At 45.4% G+C, this 19,348-nt stretch overlaps 1 protein-coding gene across 1 annotated transcript; it reads right to left on the bottom strand.

The window, feature by feature from the left end:
• Nucleotides 1-305: 305 nt before the first annotated feature.
• Nucleotides 306-19,325, bottom strand: ABCF1 (ATP binding cassette subfamily F member 1). The gene is made up of 27 exons (XM_075186628.1): nucleotides 19,120-19,325; nucleotides 17,327-17,373; nucleotides 14,039-14,134; nucleotides 12,816-12,951; nucleotides 12,204-12,238; nucleotides 10,779-10,877; nucleotides 10,629-10,688; nucleotides 10,483-10,545; nucleotides 9,665-9,754; nucleotides 9,075-9,140; nucleotides 8,407-8,505; nucleotides 8,054-8,176; nucleotides 7,853-7,953; nucleotides 7,686-7,771; nucleotides 7,459-7,598; nucleotides 7,231-7,379; nucleotides 6,806-6,889; nucleotides 5,456-5,580; nucleotides 4,518-4,630; nucleotides 3,770-3,941; nucleotides 3,458-3,532; nucleotides 3,051-3,121; nucleotides 2,924-2,956; nucleotides 2,672-2,840; nucleotides 2,494-2,558; nucleotides 1,102-1,174; nucleotides 306-625 (listed from the first exon to the last, which is right to left on the bottom strand). Exons 1-27 carry the CDS (start codon nucleotides 19,172-19,174, stop codon nucleotides 444-446), a joined length of 2,607 nt encoding a protein of 868 aa, XP_075042729.1. The 5' UTR covers nucleotides 19,175-19,325; the 3' UTR covers nucleotides 306-443.
• Between the last annotated feature and the right edge of the window lie 23 nt (nucleotides 19,326-19,348).

Consider the following 19,348-nt stretch of genomic DNA (forward strand, 5'->3'; position numbering starts at 1 on the left):
AAACAGATCTCAGTCCTCCTTAAGTATGATCTCCATCTTGGCACCCTATGTTACAGCACTGTCATGTGTAGATCAGAGTCCAAACATCCACACCATACTTGAAATTCTTCAACCAAAACTACCCCATGGTTACAGATTTGTGAACCCCAGACCTCTTCTTGCAGCCTTACACGTTGCTTCGTTGGGACCCATGAGAAGGTAAGCCCATGAACTACAGAAAGTAATCAAACACTACATGACCTACCCAATACCAAAGACACAGGAAGAGACCCAAGGGAAGAGGAGGGGAACAAAGAACTCGAAGCTGTCAATATATAAATATTTATTTGTATTCTCCGCAATAACAAGGCAGAAAAATGGAAATAAAAATTGGGAGAGGCTTCCATCGTTTCTTCCCTCCGCACAATTCAGAGGGGATCATCTCCAGGGAGATATTATATTCCTCAGGTCTGGCACTCCTTGTCCTTGGGCTTGTTGATCATCACCTCGCCCAGGCTCTCCAGGACCTCCCTCTTGTAATCATCAAAGTCGCCTTCGATTTGATTCACAGTCTGTTCTTCTACCACCCACAGTTGGCAGTTTGTCTCCGTGATCAGACGAGCATCGTGGCTGACAGTAATCACCGCTGATGGAAGAGGGGACATCGTCAGTAACCGATGGCACTCTACTATACAAATAAACACTACCTGCCCCCCCCCCCCCCAACCTCCCCAAAAAATAGTACATTGAAGGTCCCACTCTCGATCCTTTGATTAAGGGTATATTCCTATACCTGTACTATGGGCTTAGTGAAATGTCCTGCTTACAGGAGCTTACACTCTGATAAAAATCAAGTTAAGTGCATGTTTTAGAATGAACCAGCCACACATCACTGTAAGCACAGAGTGTCCCCTATAATTAATGTCACTGCTGGATGAAACCACTAGAAATCCCCCAATGGTTATAAGTTACACATAGATGACAACTATGAATACCCACATATACGGACTTCCCTACTAAAAAGGATCTATTGTCTACATTCTTCCCTTCACAAAAAGGCAAGTTGTACCTAAAACTCTACCATTCATATAGACCAAGCCCTATACAGGCAGAACACCTCACCTCCTTTATATTCATTTACTGCTTCCGACAGAGCATCAATGGATTCAATGTCTAGGTTATTCGTAGGTTCATCCTGTAGGGGGCAGAAGTGAGAAGTGGTATTGGTGAATAGAACTGGACCACAGTTGTACTGGTTTATCCCACCTACTTAAGCATAGGGAAGGACTTGCACAAGAGAATACCGGTAAGCTGGTTATAGTCCCAGCTCAAGTCTGGGAAGAACAAAGATGAAATTCACTGAACACAAGGGTGCACAACATTTTTTGGTGGAGTACCACATTGGGGTCCTAGTACGCATTTGAAGGGTCTGCAATAAACCTTAACCTGCTTAAACGTGAACTATTTAGAATTTATTACATGGAAAGTGGAACCTCTTCACAATTAAGCCACGATTTAGTCTCTCATGAGACGATGCTCTGGCATTGTAGTGGCAGTCTGGCAGTGAAGCTCAGTCATTCTGATTCACTGCCAGACTGTCCTCACTGACGAATGGCCGGGGATCACGCTGCTACTGCAAGAACGGGGACACCAGCCACAGCAAGACCTACTTACTACAATGCAGGACAGATACAGGGGGACCTTGGACGAGTCACGTGTTGTGCACCAGTGACTTAACCAAATGCCACATTTACATTTCTAAATTATATTTACCGACATCCAAGGTCTAAAACAAAACTGCCTATAGGCGATCAAGGCCGGGAGTTTCTTATTTCTAAGTGTCCTTAGACAAGTGCACTGGTGGCTCTAAAGCACTTTCTTGAAGTCCATGCAGGGGACTGGAGAGTCTAATTTTTATAGATCGGGTACTACAAACTCCTGAAATAGACTGGCGACTACAATAAAGCAAAATCTACAACCAGGCAACCAACTGCCCAGATCAAATGCTACAGAAACCAGGAGGCAAATGGCAAAAAAACCAGGGTGCTGAATCATGGGCAGCAAGAGTGTAAGAGGTTTCTAAACAAAAACATAACAGTAACCAGCGCTGTGAACTATAATTTGTCCTCACATGTGCGTTATACACATCTATGAAAGACGTCCCAAACATGGAGGACAGATGATAAACTGTAGTTCACTGCACCCTCCTAGCACTCAGCAAGTTCCATAGAGAGCACAGGAACCGAGCCTGCGGGAAGGTATCAGCTGTCAATTACTAGTTTATCCTTTAAGATGCCATATAGGTACGGCCTCCAGATAGTAGCAGAATATGACCGACTGCTTGAATAAACCTGAATATTATAGACAAACCTACAGAGAAAACTACAAGTACCACCTACCTCCCTGGCAGGACAAAGGATCTATACCCTGGTGGTAGAATTCATAGGGTCCTTCCAAGAAAAATATACAGAACATCTTAGAAAATATAAAAAGTTTTAGTTTCCTTCTACTTACCAAAATGAGAACATCAGGTTCCCGACAACACAACTCTGCAAATACCACCCGAGCTTTCTGTCCCCCTGCAATGAAGAGAGAGGTATGGTGGTCTAGTGAGTTAGTGCTGTAGGATATAGAGGCTCTGTGCACATTACAGAGGACATTGAAGTTATATAAGATCTATTCCTGCAGTCACCTGACAGCTTGCAGATCTGGATCGTGTGGGCGTGGCTCTCCAGACCGAACCTCCCCAAACATTTTCGGGCATCCTGATAAGGCAAGTTGAAGTTGCGTTGCATGTACTCCGTTGCGGTCTCCTCCATGTTTAGCTGGTCAGCGTATTGCTGATTAAAGAATCCGACTTTCTGCGGGACAGTGCGAGGTTTAATGCAGAATAATAGACAAGGAATTCTGAGTGACATTCTACCCCCGTCTGCCCCTCACTCACCAATCTGTGATTTTTCCTCATTTCCCCTTTGGTCTGTGAAGATGAACATGTAACAGTGAATAAACCAGCTTCAGATACATGATATAGTGACTTTAGAAAGGGAAAACTAAAATGCCTTAATACTTACAGGTGTCAGTTTCCCATTTAACAGCAGCAGCAAAGTACTTTTCCCCACTCCATTCGGGCCGACAATACAGACTATTGGGATGAAAAGATAATGGATCTCTAAATAATCCCCATTCAAGCAGCACATTGAGCCAGAGCTCCCAAAAAGGGACCAGCGCCAGACCCCATTACTACCCCACTTATATATAGCATCCCCAATTACAGATCAACATGTAAAGCACTCCCCTTAAAACTGAGCATATCCAGGCTCCTGTGATAGATAGCAATACCAAATCCTGCACTCCGATACGAATACAGAGCAGTACCAGCACCCACAAAATAATCCAGTGCCAGAAACCACTCCCCCCGATGAAAATTAGCGCAGAGACCCTAATCTGACCTAGCTTTAGCCCATGTGCGCGCACTCACTTCTGGAGTCCATGTCTATACCAAAGTCCAGGTTCTTGAACAGAAGTTTGTGTCCTGAGTATCCAAAATCAACCCCTGGAAAAATAATAAAAGAATAGAGAAGATTAGTGTTGTTCCGCTACTTGTAAAGCTTGTCATGCGGTCTATTCAGTTACCTGTCTATATGTGGATTTTACCTTTGTCCGTTACTTTTAACATAAATAAAATTATAATGTTTTGTGGCCACTGAGTGCATGGGAAAGACTGTTAGACCCTTATCTGGCTTTTTTGCCCACAACTAAAAGAGTGTAGATTGGTTCCAGTCCTACTCACCGTGTAGACCCAGAATGGGAGGACTGAGCGGTGTGGGGTTTGGGAAGGTGAATTTTACGGTATATTCCTTTGGCCTCTTCAGTAACTCTGGTGGTTCATTGGCTTCTTCATCGGCGTTCTTCTTCCGACACTTCTGCTGCTTGCGGGTCAGAGCCTCTTTCGTCTGTTTCTCCTGGAGCGGTGGGAACAGGGATGTGGGAAAAGTTGACCACAAGTAATCAGGACAAACGTAGGAGAATTAGCAAGACCCTCCATGTTCATCAGTTTATAGAATTGTAGGTTTGTTTAACTTGTTTCATTCATGTCATACTAACATGACTGAGGGCCGTAAGATTCAGTGAGGATATTCGTTCTATGGGGAGCCACATAATTATAAGAAGTGTTATGTTCTCCTATTACTAGTGCACCTCATAAGATGTTTTACTCTTATTGTGACATAGAACACTTTGAATGTGTGTGCACTTCTCCCCCAAACACTAGTCTGTTCCAGGGCATTTAAATACTGGTCTCCACATGTCTAATAATAATCATTATCTTGGGTCCATACCAACCACCAATGCTAGTTTTATACATTGCTAAATTCTATTTACAGCGAGTGTTGCTGCAGCTCATCAGTCATGCCCTGCAGAGTGCTGGAGGGAATGAGAGGCTTGTTAGTTGTTGTACCCCTATATGTGAGTTCTGGAGAGCACCATTAAATCATTTCCTGTAGGCTCCAGCATCTTATTGTCTACACACAGCTCCTCACCGCCTGCTTGGAAGATTTCCCTCCCGCTTTCAGGTCCTTCAGCTTCTTCTCCTGCTTGTCGTATTGTTTCTGCATCTCCTTCTGTTTCTGCTGGTACATCTTCTTAAAGGTCACTGCAAGGATGAAATAAAGAGGATCAGATCAGACCCTTAACAAAACGATCTCCGCACACACAAGAAATAACGATGAACAATGGTGGAGCTCCAAATGGGCTGTCTAGCTGATGTTTGTAGCATGCACCGTCACAAAGTAGGCAGAACGCCTTTCTGTACACATTTTGTTTTTTTATATAAATAGATTTCTTTATTAGTCAATTAGATAAATCATAAGGGAAAGCTTTAAAATAATATGGGGTTACTGTGCCTTTAACAAGAACCCCCTCCCCCCATAAAACATGAACTGAGGAAGATCGGGGGGGAAGGTTTGAAAATGCAAAACACAGCAAACATAACGGTGGCCTCATACACAGTAGAACTCATCTCCAAGATCAGGGTTTCCCAAATCCAGTCCTCAGAGAGCTAGAACAGTGCATGTTTTCTTGCTGGAGCACAGGTGTATTCATTACTGACTGACACATTGTAGGAGGTGGTGCTAATTATTTCCCTTGTCATCTGTAAAACCTGCACTGTCCGGGGTCCATGAGGACTGGATTTAGGAAGCCTTGGACTAGATAGTGTTGAGATAAATGGTGACACAAAGACAAAGCTATAATTTCAGAAAATAGAGGACTATCCTCAGTACTATCTCTACTGTGTCATAGGTCTCCTGCTGCTCCAGTACGGGGCTTACCACCCACAGCCCAGATATATCTTACAGAATTAGTCTAAGCACCCCACAGCCATAGATGTTAATATTTGGGCAGAACTCTGAACAATGCTGCCCTAGCCGCATGGATTTCAATTTCAATAAGAGCCGTGTTTCAGCCACTAAATACTTACTATAATTCCCCCGATAATAATACAGCTTCTGCCCGTCCAGGTGCATTATGTCCGTACACACGTCATCCAGGAATCCCTGGTCGTGGGATACTATGAGGAGTGTCTTTTTCCAGCCCTGAAGGTAACTGGGGAGGGTTAAATATTGACAGTTAGGGGTCATATATAATAATAAATACACAGACATCTAAATCTGGGGAATAGTGCGCACATGTGGAAGACAGTATGTGGGCTAGCTCGGCATTCCCCCAGTGCCAGTATGAGAAGTATGAATGTAGGTCAGAGATGGGCAACCAGATATATACTTCAAGGGCCGCATGTGCCCCTTACTTTCAAGAATGAAAATAAAAAAAACAAAAAAAAAAAAACACCTCCGTCCACCCATATCACTCTTTACAAAATGCCTCCACATGCCCCTCACTTGCTCCAAAATTCCACCACATGCTACATAGCACTCCCACTGGCTGCAAGATAGACACACGACCCCTCAAGCCATCAGATGTCAAATATAATTCAAAACTCCCACGCATGCCTCTCAGACCTGCTTACATTCCCCGACATGCCCATCAGGCCTCCCCCACATGCCCACACTCCCCTCCACACCTCCCACACTTACCGCAGAGGAAGGAGGGAGAGCACACTGCACTCCCTTGACCTCCGCCGGTATGCTGCGTGACCTCTCCGCACTGGGCAGAGGAGATCATGTGACGTGGAAGTCACTGCTCCCGTTCAGTCTCATTCTCTGCAACAAAGCAGAGAATAATTGAGATCAGGAGCAGTTGGCCACTACAGATATCGGGTCACCAACCCAGTTCTATATTCATTCCTCAGTGCCACAGTAAAACATGAATTTGTGCGGTGGGTACAGAAGCAGTGAAAGAAGAGTATGTGTGCTGAGAACAGTCTTCATTTACTGCCTTGAGAACAAAGGGGTTTATCTGCAGTTATTCCGCAGGACATGAGCCAAAGTCAGTTACTGGAGGCTCTGCATTAATTAACCCATTGTCAAGGAAAGTAAATATGGCTGCACCAAGAGCCAACATTAAGTCTCCAGTGACAAGTGAGAGTAGCACTGGCTGTATCCAGATCACAATTCACGTATTATCCCCAATTTTCCATAGCTTCATCTTTTCTGCTTCCAATCCCCAATCCAACCCCAGAACCCTCTACACATTATAACGATCAGCTATGTCCCTTGGTGAGAAGAGAAGATCGTGACACAGTATCAGAACCTCAAACCCACCACCCATCTACACATCAGAACGTTGAGTTACATCCCCTGGTGACCAGAGAAGGATAAGGTCGCCTATATCTACAGGTGGGGACACAGTATCAGAACACAGAGAAACATACTTGTTCAGCCAGATGACAGCATTGAGATCCAAGTGATTTGTTGGTTCATCCAACATGAGGAGCGTTGGTTCCATGAAGAGAGCCCTGAAACAGATGACAGAGAAACACAATTACACCGCGAAAGGCTGACGATTACAGAGGCACTATACTAAATTACCAACATGAAAACAGAATGAACAAACAGGAGACCAGGATTATGGGAAAAAACAAACAGAACATTTAAAAAGGGAAATAAAGTGTTTGCACCAGCTTGGATGAGAAGTGGTTCCATGTATGACCAACAAAGAGGGTAAACGACCACATAATAGGAGATAGAGTAAGGGAGCCACAGAGAAGGTATGGACGGAAAGAATACTTCCATGGAACATACTGGAGAACAAGATGAGAGGGGAATGTGAGAGGGTGTAGTGGGCGAGTGCCATTACCTGGCCAGCGACACTCTCATTCTCCAGCCTCCACTGAATCTCCTGGTCTCCCTGTCCTGCATTTCCGGGGTAAAACTGAGACCAGCCAAGATCCTTCGGGCTTTTGCTTCTGCTGAGGCTGCCCCGGTGGCTCGTAGCTCCTCGTACACCTGGAAGAACAGGCAACACTCAGATCATGGTCTTGTATGACCCTACTTTAGTCACCACCCAACTAGCCGTGCCCGTTACCTTCTCCAACCTCTCCGCTGCGCTGTCATCTCCCTTCTCCAGTCGGGCCTGCAGTCTTTTCTCCTGCTCCAATAATTTCAGTCGCTTCGTATCAGCTTTCAGAACGGCCTGGACGGCTGGCGTTTCATCAGCCACCACCTCTGTGGGTAGGAGAAGAGAGTCATGAATGAAACCAAATACCGCCATGGGTAGAACACAGAAAGGCAATTTAATGCAGCGTTTCCTACCTTGCTCACAAAGCAATACGTCAATGTTTGGGGGAATGTTCAGTGCCCGATTGGCAATGTGCTTAAGGAGAGTGGTCTTTCCTTTCCTAAAAGAGAACCAATGAATAAAATATGCACACAAAGCAAGCACAAAGGGCAAGAGGATTGGTTTGCTGACGATGACTCACCCGTTAGGACCAACCAAACCATATCGGCGACCGGCAACCACATATAAATCAGCGTTAACAAACAGCTCTTTTCCATGGGCAGAAATACTGAATTTCTCCAGCTAGAAAGAGGAGACAACATGTTACAGACACTGACAGAATGCACAATACGTTACATACATAAGATTACAGAAATGTGTAGAGAAAATAAACTAGAAGTACCTTGATATCAGACGCGTTCTCCAGCATGGCTTGACGGGACGACAGTTCTGCTTGCGATACTGAAAAGTCATTTTCTGCCGCTGTTGCTTTCTTCATTGTGGCCACTTGTTTCTCGTAATCCAACTAAGGGATCCAGACAGGAAAAAAGAGAGAAATCTTTTAGTCACCTCACAAGAGTACATAGAAATGGAGATAGGAGAAAAGAAAGAAGCCTCCAGGAGGGTATATATCAAATAATAGGGTCAACCTTGCTTTATAGCAGACAGCAACACATGTAAATGGGTGATATATGGTTATTTCCAGTGTCACATTCCTCTTTGCAGGAGACAACACACACCCCATGTATTGCTCACCAGTTTCTTCTTTTTCTTCTTTTCCTTCTTGCTTAGGTTGGCAAAAGGGTCTTCAGCAGCCTCATTCTGATCTTCCCCCAAACCATCCTCATCACCAGACTGTCAAAGAAACCAGGTGTCACATAGGATATTTTCCTTATCCGTTCAACAAACGCATTCCAATAACATCTCTACGGGAGCCCAACCTCCGCCCGCCCCTGCTTCGATGCTGCAGCTACACCCTCGGAACGAAATCTTCCCCTCGCGGCCATTCCTCCTCCACCATTCTACTCCCACCATAGCTCTACTCAGTTTATTAGCGGTCATAGTAACTTTTGCCGCTACTTGCAAACTCCAGGGGGTAAATGTATTAACCTCCGGTTTCTTCAACTCCCGCGAGTTCGGCGTCTTCGGCGCTTAAATTTAAAGCGGCGCTGCCTTGTAAAGGAAAGTTTCCCTTTACAAGGCAGCGCCACTTTAAATTTAAGCGCCGAAGACGCTGAACTCGTGGGAGTTGAAGAAACCGGAGGTTAATACATTTACCCCCAAGTTTATTTTCTTTTTCAAGCTGTAGTTTATTCTTCCTTCTACATGTGCTTTAACTTACGTTTTACAAATTATAAAAGGTGTAGCTACGCTCCTATGAAGTGGATTTCTCCCCATATTAGAGCTACGTTTTCTAAACTCACCCCTTCATCAGATCCAGCACTTCCCGCATCTTCAACATCATCATCATCAAGAGCCACAAAACGATTCTAAGTGCAAGAAAGAAAGTGGTAATACAGGCGAGATGTAGGTCCCAGACAGACAGTTCTGTTTCTCTATGGTGAAACTCGGGGCGCCCGAGAACTGCGCCACCATCCATCCCTCCCTACCTACGGTGTACAACGTGTCCAAACCTCAGCTCAACTAGCCAAGGGTTCCCTGGACCCACAGCAGACACGATGGACATAGGAGGGAGTGAAGAACATCTTCTTGAGACAATTTAGGCTTTTCCTCACAAACCTCTGTGTCAGCCTCCTATGTAAGACACTGGGACAGTGGGGCGGGGATGATGGTGGAGTCAGTTCTTGCTCTTTCTAGCACTCAACCTGATTTTTGTTTTTTACATGAAAAGTTAAATCATCACTTCTTACACATTACCCACAGAGGGCGATGTTTTCTGGGCTGAATCAATATTCATGAGAAAGCAGCCTATCAATTCACTAGAAAACTGTGACATAACGGAGGCATGAGGCACTAGTCAGGGATGGGACCTCACCACAGGGAGAGGAATTACCTGCGCTGGTTTTGGCTTTTTATTGTTCTTTTTGGGTTTTTTCTTTTCCTTCTCGTCTTCGCTCAGATCAGGAGCTTTAGGAGGAGGTTTCTGTTAAGAAAACAACAAGAATATGAATCTATTTTTCAATTTACAGAGGCAGCCCCACAGCTCCCTCGTCACCCTGCAGGGGGGAGGGGTCCACCCCATAGCTCCCTCGTCACCCTGCAGGGGGAGGGTCAGCTCCACGGCTCCCTCGTCACCCTGCAGGGGGCAGACCCACAGCTCCCTCCTGTCTGTCGCCCCGCAGGGGGAGGTTCTGCCCCATAGCTCCCTCGTCACCCTGCAGGGGGAGGGGTCCACCCCATGGCTCCCTCGTCACCCTGCAGGGGGTGGGTCAGCTCCACGGCTCCCTCGTCACCCTGCAGGGGGTGGGTCAGCTCCACGGCTCCCTCGTCACCCTGCAGGGGGTGGGTCAGCTCCACGGCTCCCTCGTCACCCTGCAGGGGGTGGGTCAGCTCCACGGCTCCCTCGTCACCCTGCAGGGGGTGGGTCAGCTCCACGGCTCCCTCGTCACCCTGCAGGGGGAGGGTCCACCCTATAGCTCCCTCATCACCCTGTAGGGGCAAACCCACAGCTCCCTCCTGTCTGTCGCCCCGCAGGGGGAGGTTCTGCCCCATAGCTCCCTCATCACCCTGCAGGGGCAGCCCTACAGCTCCCTCCTGTCTGTCACCCTGCAGGGGGAAGTTCTGTCCCACAGCTCCCTCGTCACCCTGCAGGGGGATGGTCAGACTCAGCTATTCGCTCCATGTTACCCAGCAGGAGAAAAAGAAACTCACTTTGCTTTTTACATTTTCTTTCGGAGTCTCCTCTTCGCTTTCTTCCTTGTCCTCTTTAGGAGGCTGAAAGGAGAAGACCACACAGTGAGATAGAGAAACAGATGAAGCTGGGGAAAGAGAAGACCGATCAGTAGAGGTGGAAGTACCTTTTGTTTCACCGTTTCATTCTTCTTTCCCTTCTTGTTTTGTTTTTTCCCCTCCTCTTCCTATGAAACAACATGAGAGACATACAATGCAGCTATGTCATGGTAGACTAATGCATGAGATTAATATTGTGGCTGCGTTACGTCACTTACTTTTAATTTCTTGCCTTTATCTTTTTTTGTTGCCTGCTCTTCCTCTTCGTCCTCTTCCTCCCCACTACCATCGCCGAGGGCGGCAAAAATGTTTCTCCCCTACAAGAGAATGACAGCCCACGAACGCTGATTCACGGTGATCAACACTTGCTTTGAAAAGTTATATTTACCACAAGTAAAAATAAAATATTAATATCTACCTGAATGAGGGCTGTATTTACTGGATAACACTGAAAAGGCTGCATGCACACTCTGCATTTCTTTTTTTCAGTTAAACCTTTTATTAGCCATTTAAATATTTTTTTATTTAGATTATTTTATGATTTTATATAAATCTACCAGAAACATTAACATAACTACTAGGACATAAAACGAATTAAAGGGTTTCTCTAAAAAAAACAACATTTGCTTAACAAGTCACGCGACGCTGAAGGAGGAGTCTGCCAGGACAGGAGGCCCATAGAGGAGAGCAGCAGAAAAGCCCCTTGCATACCCCACCACATTAAATTATTTAGCAGTGCTCCTCACAGTGACTGCAGAAGGATTCCTAGGATTCTAGGAACTGTTTTTTAGGAACTGTCTAGTATCTATGTGTATTTCATATATCTATGCATACTTTGGATGAAGAACTCCTTTAAAAGGGTGGTCGGTGCCCATATAGACAAACAGGGAGGGGGCTGATGCCCACATTTGCCCAAATACCCCAAGCTACCATGTCTGCATTAAAACATCACTTATAACACCTTACATGTTTCTATTAAGTATGAGCTTATTAGCCCATTCAAATCCCAGAGTTTGGCAAAAACAATGGAACGAAGTTTGTGAACATTATTATCTGCCCATATCCAGAAGACGACGTCTGCACAAAATAAGAACATGTGACATTCCACCAATGGATGTTACCAAACTCTGGTGAACTCACCTGCGATCCCAACCCTTTCTGGCATGACAGACTTAGAGGTGACATTATTTTGGGGGACATCACAAAACACAATCATGATCATGATCATTATGAAATAGGAGTATACTTGCCCCCAAAATAAGACATTTGCTTCAATTACAATTAATGGGTCACAAATTATCCAAATTGCATGTATTAAGAGTTTTAAGAGTTTTCCCCCACTATCCGGTGGCCGGAGTGGAAATTTAGAAGTGGCGGTATGGGGATGAACAGAATTTAATAGCGTTACAATGAAGACAGAAGACGACGTGCCGGTCTGGCATACGACCGGATACAGGTCCACTTCCACCACTGTGGCACATCCCGCCTGGTATCGTTATACAAATGTGACCTGAACACTTTTCCATACACATTCTCCATCCCAGTATAATCTCTAGGAATCCCACATTAGTCTCTGTACAGAATGTAAATTAAACACATCAATGTGGAACATCGTGTATGAACAGAAATAAAAACAAGTGTACCTGGGTTTTACCACGTCGTGGAGCTGGGGCAGAGTCTAGAAAGAGAAGGAAGAGATCAGATTAAGACACAGTCTACCCATTTAATCCTGTAGATGACGGTTCTGTGCAGAAATATTACTGTCGGGCCAGTTGGAAATACATGAATGCTTTCTTGATACAAGGGGTTTTATTTTTTGTCCTTTTATCCTTCCACCCAATGAACAGATGCGCTGTCTAAAGGCGCGCTCCGTTTTACCCGACAAAAGCCAGAATGTTACGCACTAATGAGCTCAATTATGGACAAAACAGTTGTCAGCAACTTGCTCAAAATAATTGGGTGTTTAAAAAGGTCTACACTGAGCGAATGCAAGGACAGGGGAAGATATGGTGGAGGTCTCTACCCACAATTCATTGCTACAAGCTTTTAAACCTGTGTGTGGTTGTTCTGTGCAGCAATGTGAAGACTTGAGCTAGTGACGCACAGTTTGCGTCTTGTTTTCTCACCACATTACACACAAGACAGAGCTGCTCTGTGTCCTCTGCTATCGGGGGCTGGTAGACTCTTGTACATATAGCTCAGCCATAAAGCTGGGCCCTTAGTGATAAAGCGCAGGCACCAACACCCCACGTTACCTGAATCATCCTCGTCACTGGGCTGAACCGACAGCTTCTTTAACTTCTCTGTGATCACCCGATCTTCATCATCCTCGTCATCATCCCCCCCCTTCTGTTTCCGACGGTCCTTTTTCTTCTTGTCTTTCTTCTTTTGCTGTGAAAATAAGGGGGCACGTTTCATATATAGGACACAATTTAATCAGGGGGTTCATAGTTCCAGGACTATCTTCTACGCTTAAAACAGAGTTAATTCCTTCTCCAACATATCACCCCCAACATGGAGATTTCAGGGACAATGAGCGAGCAAACAGAACACAATGCACCAGGGAACTGTCAAAGCATTATCCACGTATTGACATGAAGAGGCTGAAAATATGTTCTACTATCTGCTCAAAGCCTAATACGGTTAGAGAAATGTAATAAAATAGGCATTATGGTTGGTGCCAATTGGACGCTTTCATCTAGATAATTACACTAGATTAAAGCACTTTATTTAAATATACACAGAGTGGAGTAAGACAGAGTAGAGTAAAAGCTCCAGAGACACAGCGGGATGGCCGTGTCCCCCTATTCTCCTTCAGCCCATGCGGATATGGTTTCAGGAGAGGTCTTGAAGTAGGTCGCTATGGGTGAAAAAGGGGAAGGTCACAATGCGACCACTGTCTGCAACACTTCCCTGCTGCTATTCACTTCTAGAAAATGTACCCATGGTACAATCTGATGAGTGTGTGTAAGAGGACTCACGTGGTTGATCTACACTGGACTTAGGAAGGCCCAGGAAGGACCGACAGCCAAACTTAATCGAAGAGACAAAGCATCTCACACACATAGCACAAGATGGTTTGAAGCAGGCTGCCTTGTCTTTCACCCAAACCATAGAAGAGAATTGACCATTGTCTGAGTCAGACAATCTGAATAGACTTCTAGGGCTTCACCTGCCAACGACTTTGATGCTTTCTGCTGCACTAATTTGGAAGATTGCGCAACAGAGTTCACTAGACAGTTGTCCCATTCCAGTTCCGGGCGGGAGGGATTGCAGACATAGCCACACTGGCCCAATGCTGACAGTCTGTACATAAACAACTGAACGAGACTAACTTTACCACTACCACCTACTGCAATTGATCATTTTTTTAAATGATATTTCTAAAAGGGGCCAGAGTAGCCTCACGTTAATCACTTCCCCTGCGTCATTGGCTGCGAGATGTAGCCTACGTCCAACACACATCTTAGTATCCCACCTGTTGCTGCTGCTGTTCCTCTTGTTCCTTCTCTCGCTCCTTGGCGGCCTCCTCCTCCTGAGCCTGCTTATTATCTGCCGACAGCTCCTCGAAAAACTGTCAGGAGAACATCAGATGACATTACTACATCACAAGGCTGCACACATAGCATTTCAAACAATTGTTACAATTTATTAAAAACAAATCTGACAATAAAGCAGGAAAGAGCTGGGGGCCACAGGTGGAGGGGCCACATATTGCCCTAGGCAGCCTGTTGCCCATAACTCACCTAATGTCACATATTTGAATTGCTTAATTCCGCCTAGCATAGGGCATGTATATGCTAGACGGCTTTCTACTATTGTCTGGCAAGGCTATGACCAAAATCTTAGAAAGTGGTGACACCCCTGTGCCGTCTTTCCATCATATCTCACAGACCTTTTTGGATCCAACTAGACCTCCTATGACATCTTACCCCCACCTCTAACGATATCACATATTTCTTACTATTGGGCCACAACCCAATAAATCATATTGTGAAAGGATTATCACTCCATAAGACTGACAGGAGGGCTCAGGGAGATAATGTGACTAAGCAAATAATGGAACTGTACCAAACTGTGAACCTCTGCAAGGAGACAAACCAGCAAAACAGTGTAAAGTCCTGTAAACCAGAACATTTTTATACCTTCATCCATTAACAATCATATTTTAAAGAAGCATTGGGAAAATAAAATATAATACATAAAATATATACTGTTAAGACTCTCCCTTAAAATAAGCAACTCCTGTCTACAGGATTCAGTGTCTACATTTAGCCACTGAATCTTACACATGTGCTTGTGTATGCAACCCCCGCTTACAAGCAGAGACTGGTGCAGTATGCAGTGGTACTGTAATTCCATATAACACAATTCACAATTTGCTAGAAGCTGCTATAAATGAATCATCATCATCAGTTATTTATATAGCGACACTAATTCCACAGCGCTGTACAGAGAACTCACTCACATCAGTCCCTGCCCCATTGGAGCTTACAGTCTAAATTCCCTAACATACAGACAGACAGGCAGAGAGAGAGAGATACAGGCAGAGAGAGAGACAGGCAGAGAGAGAGAGAGACAGGCAGAGAGAGAGAGAGACAGGCAGAGAGAGAGAGAGAGACAGGCAGAGAGAGAGAGAGACAGGCAGAGAGACTAGGGTCAATTTTGATAGCAGCCAATTAACCTACCTGTATGTTTTTGGATTGTGGGAGGAAACCTGAGCACCCGGAGGAAACCCACGCAAACACAGGGAGAACCTACAAACTCCTCACAGATAAGGCCATGGTGGGGAATCAAACTCATGACCCAGTGCTGAATGAATGTTGCATTTTATCAATCCAATTAAAGAGAATAGTAGACTCAAGTTAGAGAAAAGTGTTGAAGCTTGAGAACTACTGTGAGCGTCATTCCTGGAAGTGACGAACACTTTCAGCAGTTTACAATTTAATGAGATTTCTGACAAAATAGGATATCCCAGCATCAATAGTTACCACAGTGGGGATTTCAAATTATAATGAAGGCATCTTGTATAAAAGAGCTACTAGTAACAGTCACAAAAATATATGGAAAAGCTGCCATACTTTTACAAGGTATTTGCATTCGCCATTATAACTCACTGCAAGCTATTGTTCTCTGTTATCACCCAACTTTAGTGTCCCACAATGGGATCAGACAGAAAGTCTCAAATATCTTCCATTCTATTGATAGTCTGCAATACTCACAGATATGTGTGTGTAAATGATAGGAGCTTTTATACAAGATAACTTGAATGTCAGGCTTTGGTGGTCGTTTAAGGCCACAGAACAATAAGTAACCACGATTTGCATCATCCTAGCAACTGGGGACAGAAATTAAAAAAAGAAATTGTCTGGAGAAGGATTTTAAATAGCGAGTTAAAATAAACACTTTGGGCTTTAATATTTTAAGAAGACATCAATAGGCTCATTAGTTACCTGGCCCTGAGCTATATATACACAATATCCCTCAATATCTGTTGCAGATACCATATATTTTGCCTCGCATATGCTGAACCAATGATACTAGAAAGTACCAACAACAAAGAGAGCAAACTACACTTCTATATGTCTCTTAGAAAACGCAAGATTCCATTTGTTCAACTACAGCCTTGAGCAGTACAAGACATTCTTGTAGTCCTCATTATTGCATCCATGGCTTCCAGTATGTCATTCTTACCTGAATAGGTATCGATACATATATATGCAAAGCCAATAATAAATGGTGATGATGATGATATGATGCCCCCAATCCAATTAAGAATTATTCTATTAACTAAACTATGGATGTATTTCTGCAGAACATGGATCCAAGCAGACACCAAAATCAACATATTCCTTACATTTCAACCATAGTTTTCACATGCTTTAACTGTATATGGGCAGCACAGTGGCGTAGTGGTTAGCACTTCTGCCTCACAGCAATGGGGTCATGAGTTCAATTCCCGACCATGGCCTTATCTGTGAGGAGTTTGTATGTTCTCCCCGTGTTTGTGTGAGTTTCCTCCGGGTGCTCCGGTTTCCTCCCACACTCCAAAAACATACTGGTAGGTTAATTGGCTGCTATCAAATTGACCCTAGTTTCTATATATGTGTGTGTGTATGTTAGGGGATTTAGATTGTAAGCTCCAATGGGGCAGGGACTGATGCGAATGAGTTCTCTGTACAGTGCTGCGGAATTAGTGGCGCTATATAAATTGATGATGATGTATAGCATATGTCTACCCAAAAGTACATTTTAGTGAACACAACCTTTCTCCAACCAGGAAAATAATGGGGAACCAGGTTCTGTCAGTCTACCTTTATCTGGGAGTGGCTCAGTGATTAAGACCGCTGACTGTATAAATATTAGAGACTTGCCCTCAGCCTGTGGCTTGACTCCATGTGGTTCTTTCCTCACTGAAAATAACTTGTCACAGGTCACCGTCTATAACAAGATCCGCCCACTCAACACTCCACTAATCTGATTGGCTAAGAGCTGTTCTATCCCCACTCACTATTAAACAGAGCACGCCCTGGAGCTGAATACAATAATGTGCTACTATTGTAGTCACCTGCACCATAAAAATGGGATATTAGACCAACAAGTAGGGACCACAGGTTTATCATACTTACATTTGGGTGACTAAATGTCAACAGACAAGCAACAAATAATTCCCCAGTGTATTAATAGGCCCATGTGTGGCTCAGTTAATAGTTCCTGCAAGTGTTCAGCAAACACATATAGAAAATAATGATGTTCTCCTGCTTACCGATTTCTTTCCTTTTTTGTCTTTTTTTCCTTTCTTCACCACCTTGTCTGTAAAGAAAAAGAGCAGAGTGTGACATTAGAGGCGTGGTACAGTTATCTGAAGGAGAAAAGGGCTGAGTCAGCATGACAAGGCAGACGCGTAATGCTGACAGCTATTAATCATGTAGTGCCCAGAACAATCCCGGCTAATATCCACTGTGGCCAGGTCCCCCAACCACCCAAACATTTAATGTCCAGAGCTGAAGTTCCGTAAGGGTTAAGGGGCTTTAAGAGTTAATTTATACACTGTCTGGTGCTGTGCGCCTAATTGTTATTATTATCGTAGATTTGTAAGGTGCCACAGTGCTGGACAGAAGGGAAAACAGGATATACATAAAACAGGAACATACAAGATGGACAAAATAAATGCAAACATGAAACTAAAGGGTATGGAGGACCCTTCTCATTAGAGAGCTTACATTCTAAGTGGGGAGGGCAGAGCTGAAACAAGTGGAGCAAATGGAGAGGGTGCATTAGTATGAGTAGTAGCTTAAAAAAAATAAAAAAAAAATAGATGTGTTTTCAGAGGGGTTTTAAAGATTTGAAGGCTATGTAAACATGTGAATATATTGAAAATAAGATACACCACCCCATTCTCTCACACCCTATTCTCCCGCACCCCTCATAACTCCTTATTCCCACCTCTCCCTCTGTTACTCCCTATTCCCACCTCTCCCTCTCCTCCCCCTATTCCCACCTCTCCCTCTCCTCCCCCTATTCCCACCTCTCCCCCCATCAAACCCTATTTCCACCTCTCCTCCCTCCCATCACTCCCTATTCCCACCCCTCCCCCATCACTCCCTATTACCATCACTCCCTATTCCCACCCCCCTCTCTCCTCCCCTTCAATCACCATTTCCACCTCTCCTCCCTCCCTATTCCCACCCCTCCCCCATCACTCCCTATTCCCACCTCTCCCCCCCACATCACTCCCTATTCCCACCTCTCCCCCCCGTTACTCCCTATTACCACCTCTCCCTCTCCTCCCCCTATTCCCACCTCTCCCTCTCCTCCCCCTATTCCCACCTCTCCCTCTCCACCCCCTATTCCCACCTCTCCCCCCATCAATCCCTATTTCCACCTCTCCTCCCTCCCATCACTCCCTATTCCCGCCCCCCTCTCTCCTCCCCATCAATCCCTATTTCCACCTCTCCTCCCTCCCTATTCCCACCCATCACTCCCTATTCCACCCCCCCATCACTCCCTATTCCACCCCCCCATCATCACTCCCTATTCCCACCCCCCTCTCCTCACTCCCTATTCCGACCCCCCTCTCCTCACTCCCTATTCCCACCCATCACTCCCTATTCCCACCCCCCTCTCCTCACTCCCTATTCCCACCCCCCATTCCCACCCCCCTCTCCTCACTCCCTATTCCCACCCCCCACTCCCTATTCCCACCCCCCTCTCCTCACTCCCTATTCCCACCCCCCTCTCCTCACTCCCTATTCCGACCCCCCTCTCCTCACTCCCTATTCCCACCCATCACTCCCTATTCCCACCCCCCTCTCCTCACTCCCTATTCCCACCCCCCTCTCCATCACTCCCTATTCCCACCCCCCTCTCCATCACTCCCTATTCCCACCCCCCTCTCCATCACTCCCTATTCCCACCCCCCTCTCCATCACTCCCTATTCCCACCCCCCTCTCCATCACTCCCTATTCCCACCCCCCTCTCCATCACTCCCTATTCCCACCCCCCTTTCCTCCCCCATCACTCCCCATACAGCCCTGATGTGGGGCTATGATACTCACCTGCTTCCTTTCCTCTCTCCTGCTCCTCGTCTTCCACATCTTGTTTTCTTGGCATCTTTCTGACGTCAGTAGCTACAGCTCCTTCTCTCTAGGACGTCACTACCGGGACCGCCGCTTCCTCACGTGGCAAAGACAATCTACAGACCGGCAACTAAGGCCACTGCAGGCCCCTCGCTCGCTTCACGTCTCTGCACCAATCACAATTAGCCTAATAACACCCGCCCCGCGT

The sequence above is a fragment of the Mixophyes fleayi genome, chromosome 9 (genome assembly GCF_038048845.1).
Source record: "Mixophyes fleayi isolate aMixFle1 chromosome 9, aMixFle1.hap1, whole genome shotgun sequence".
Lineage (NCBI taxonomy): Eukaryota > Metazoa > Chordata > Amphibia > Anura > Limnodynastidae > Mixophyes > Mixophyes fleayi.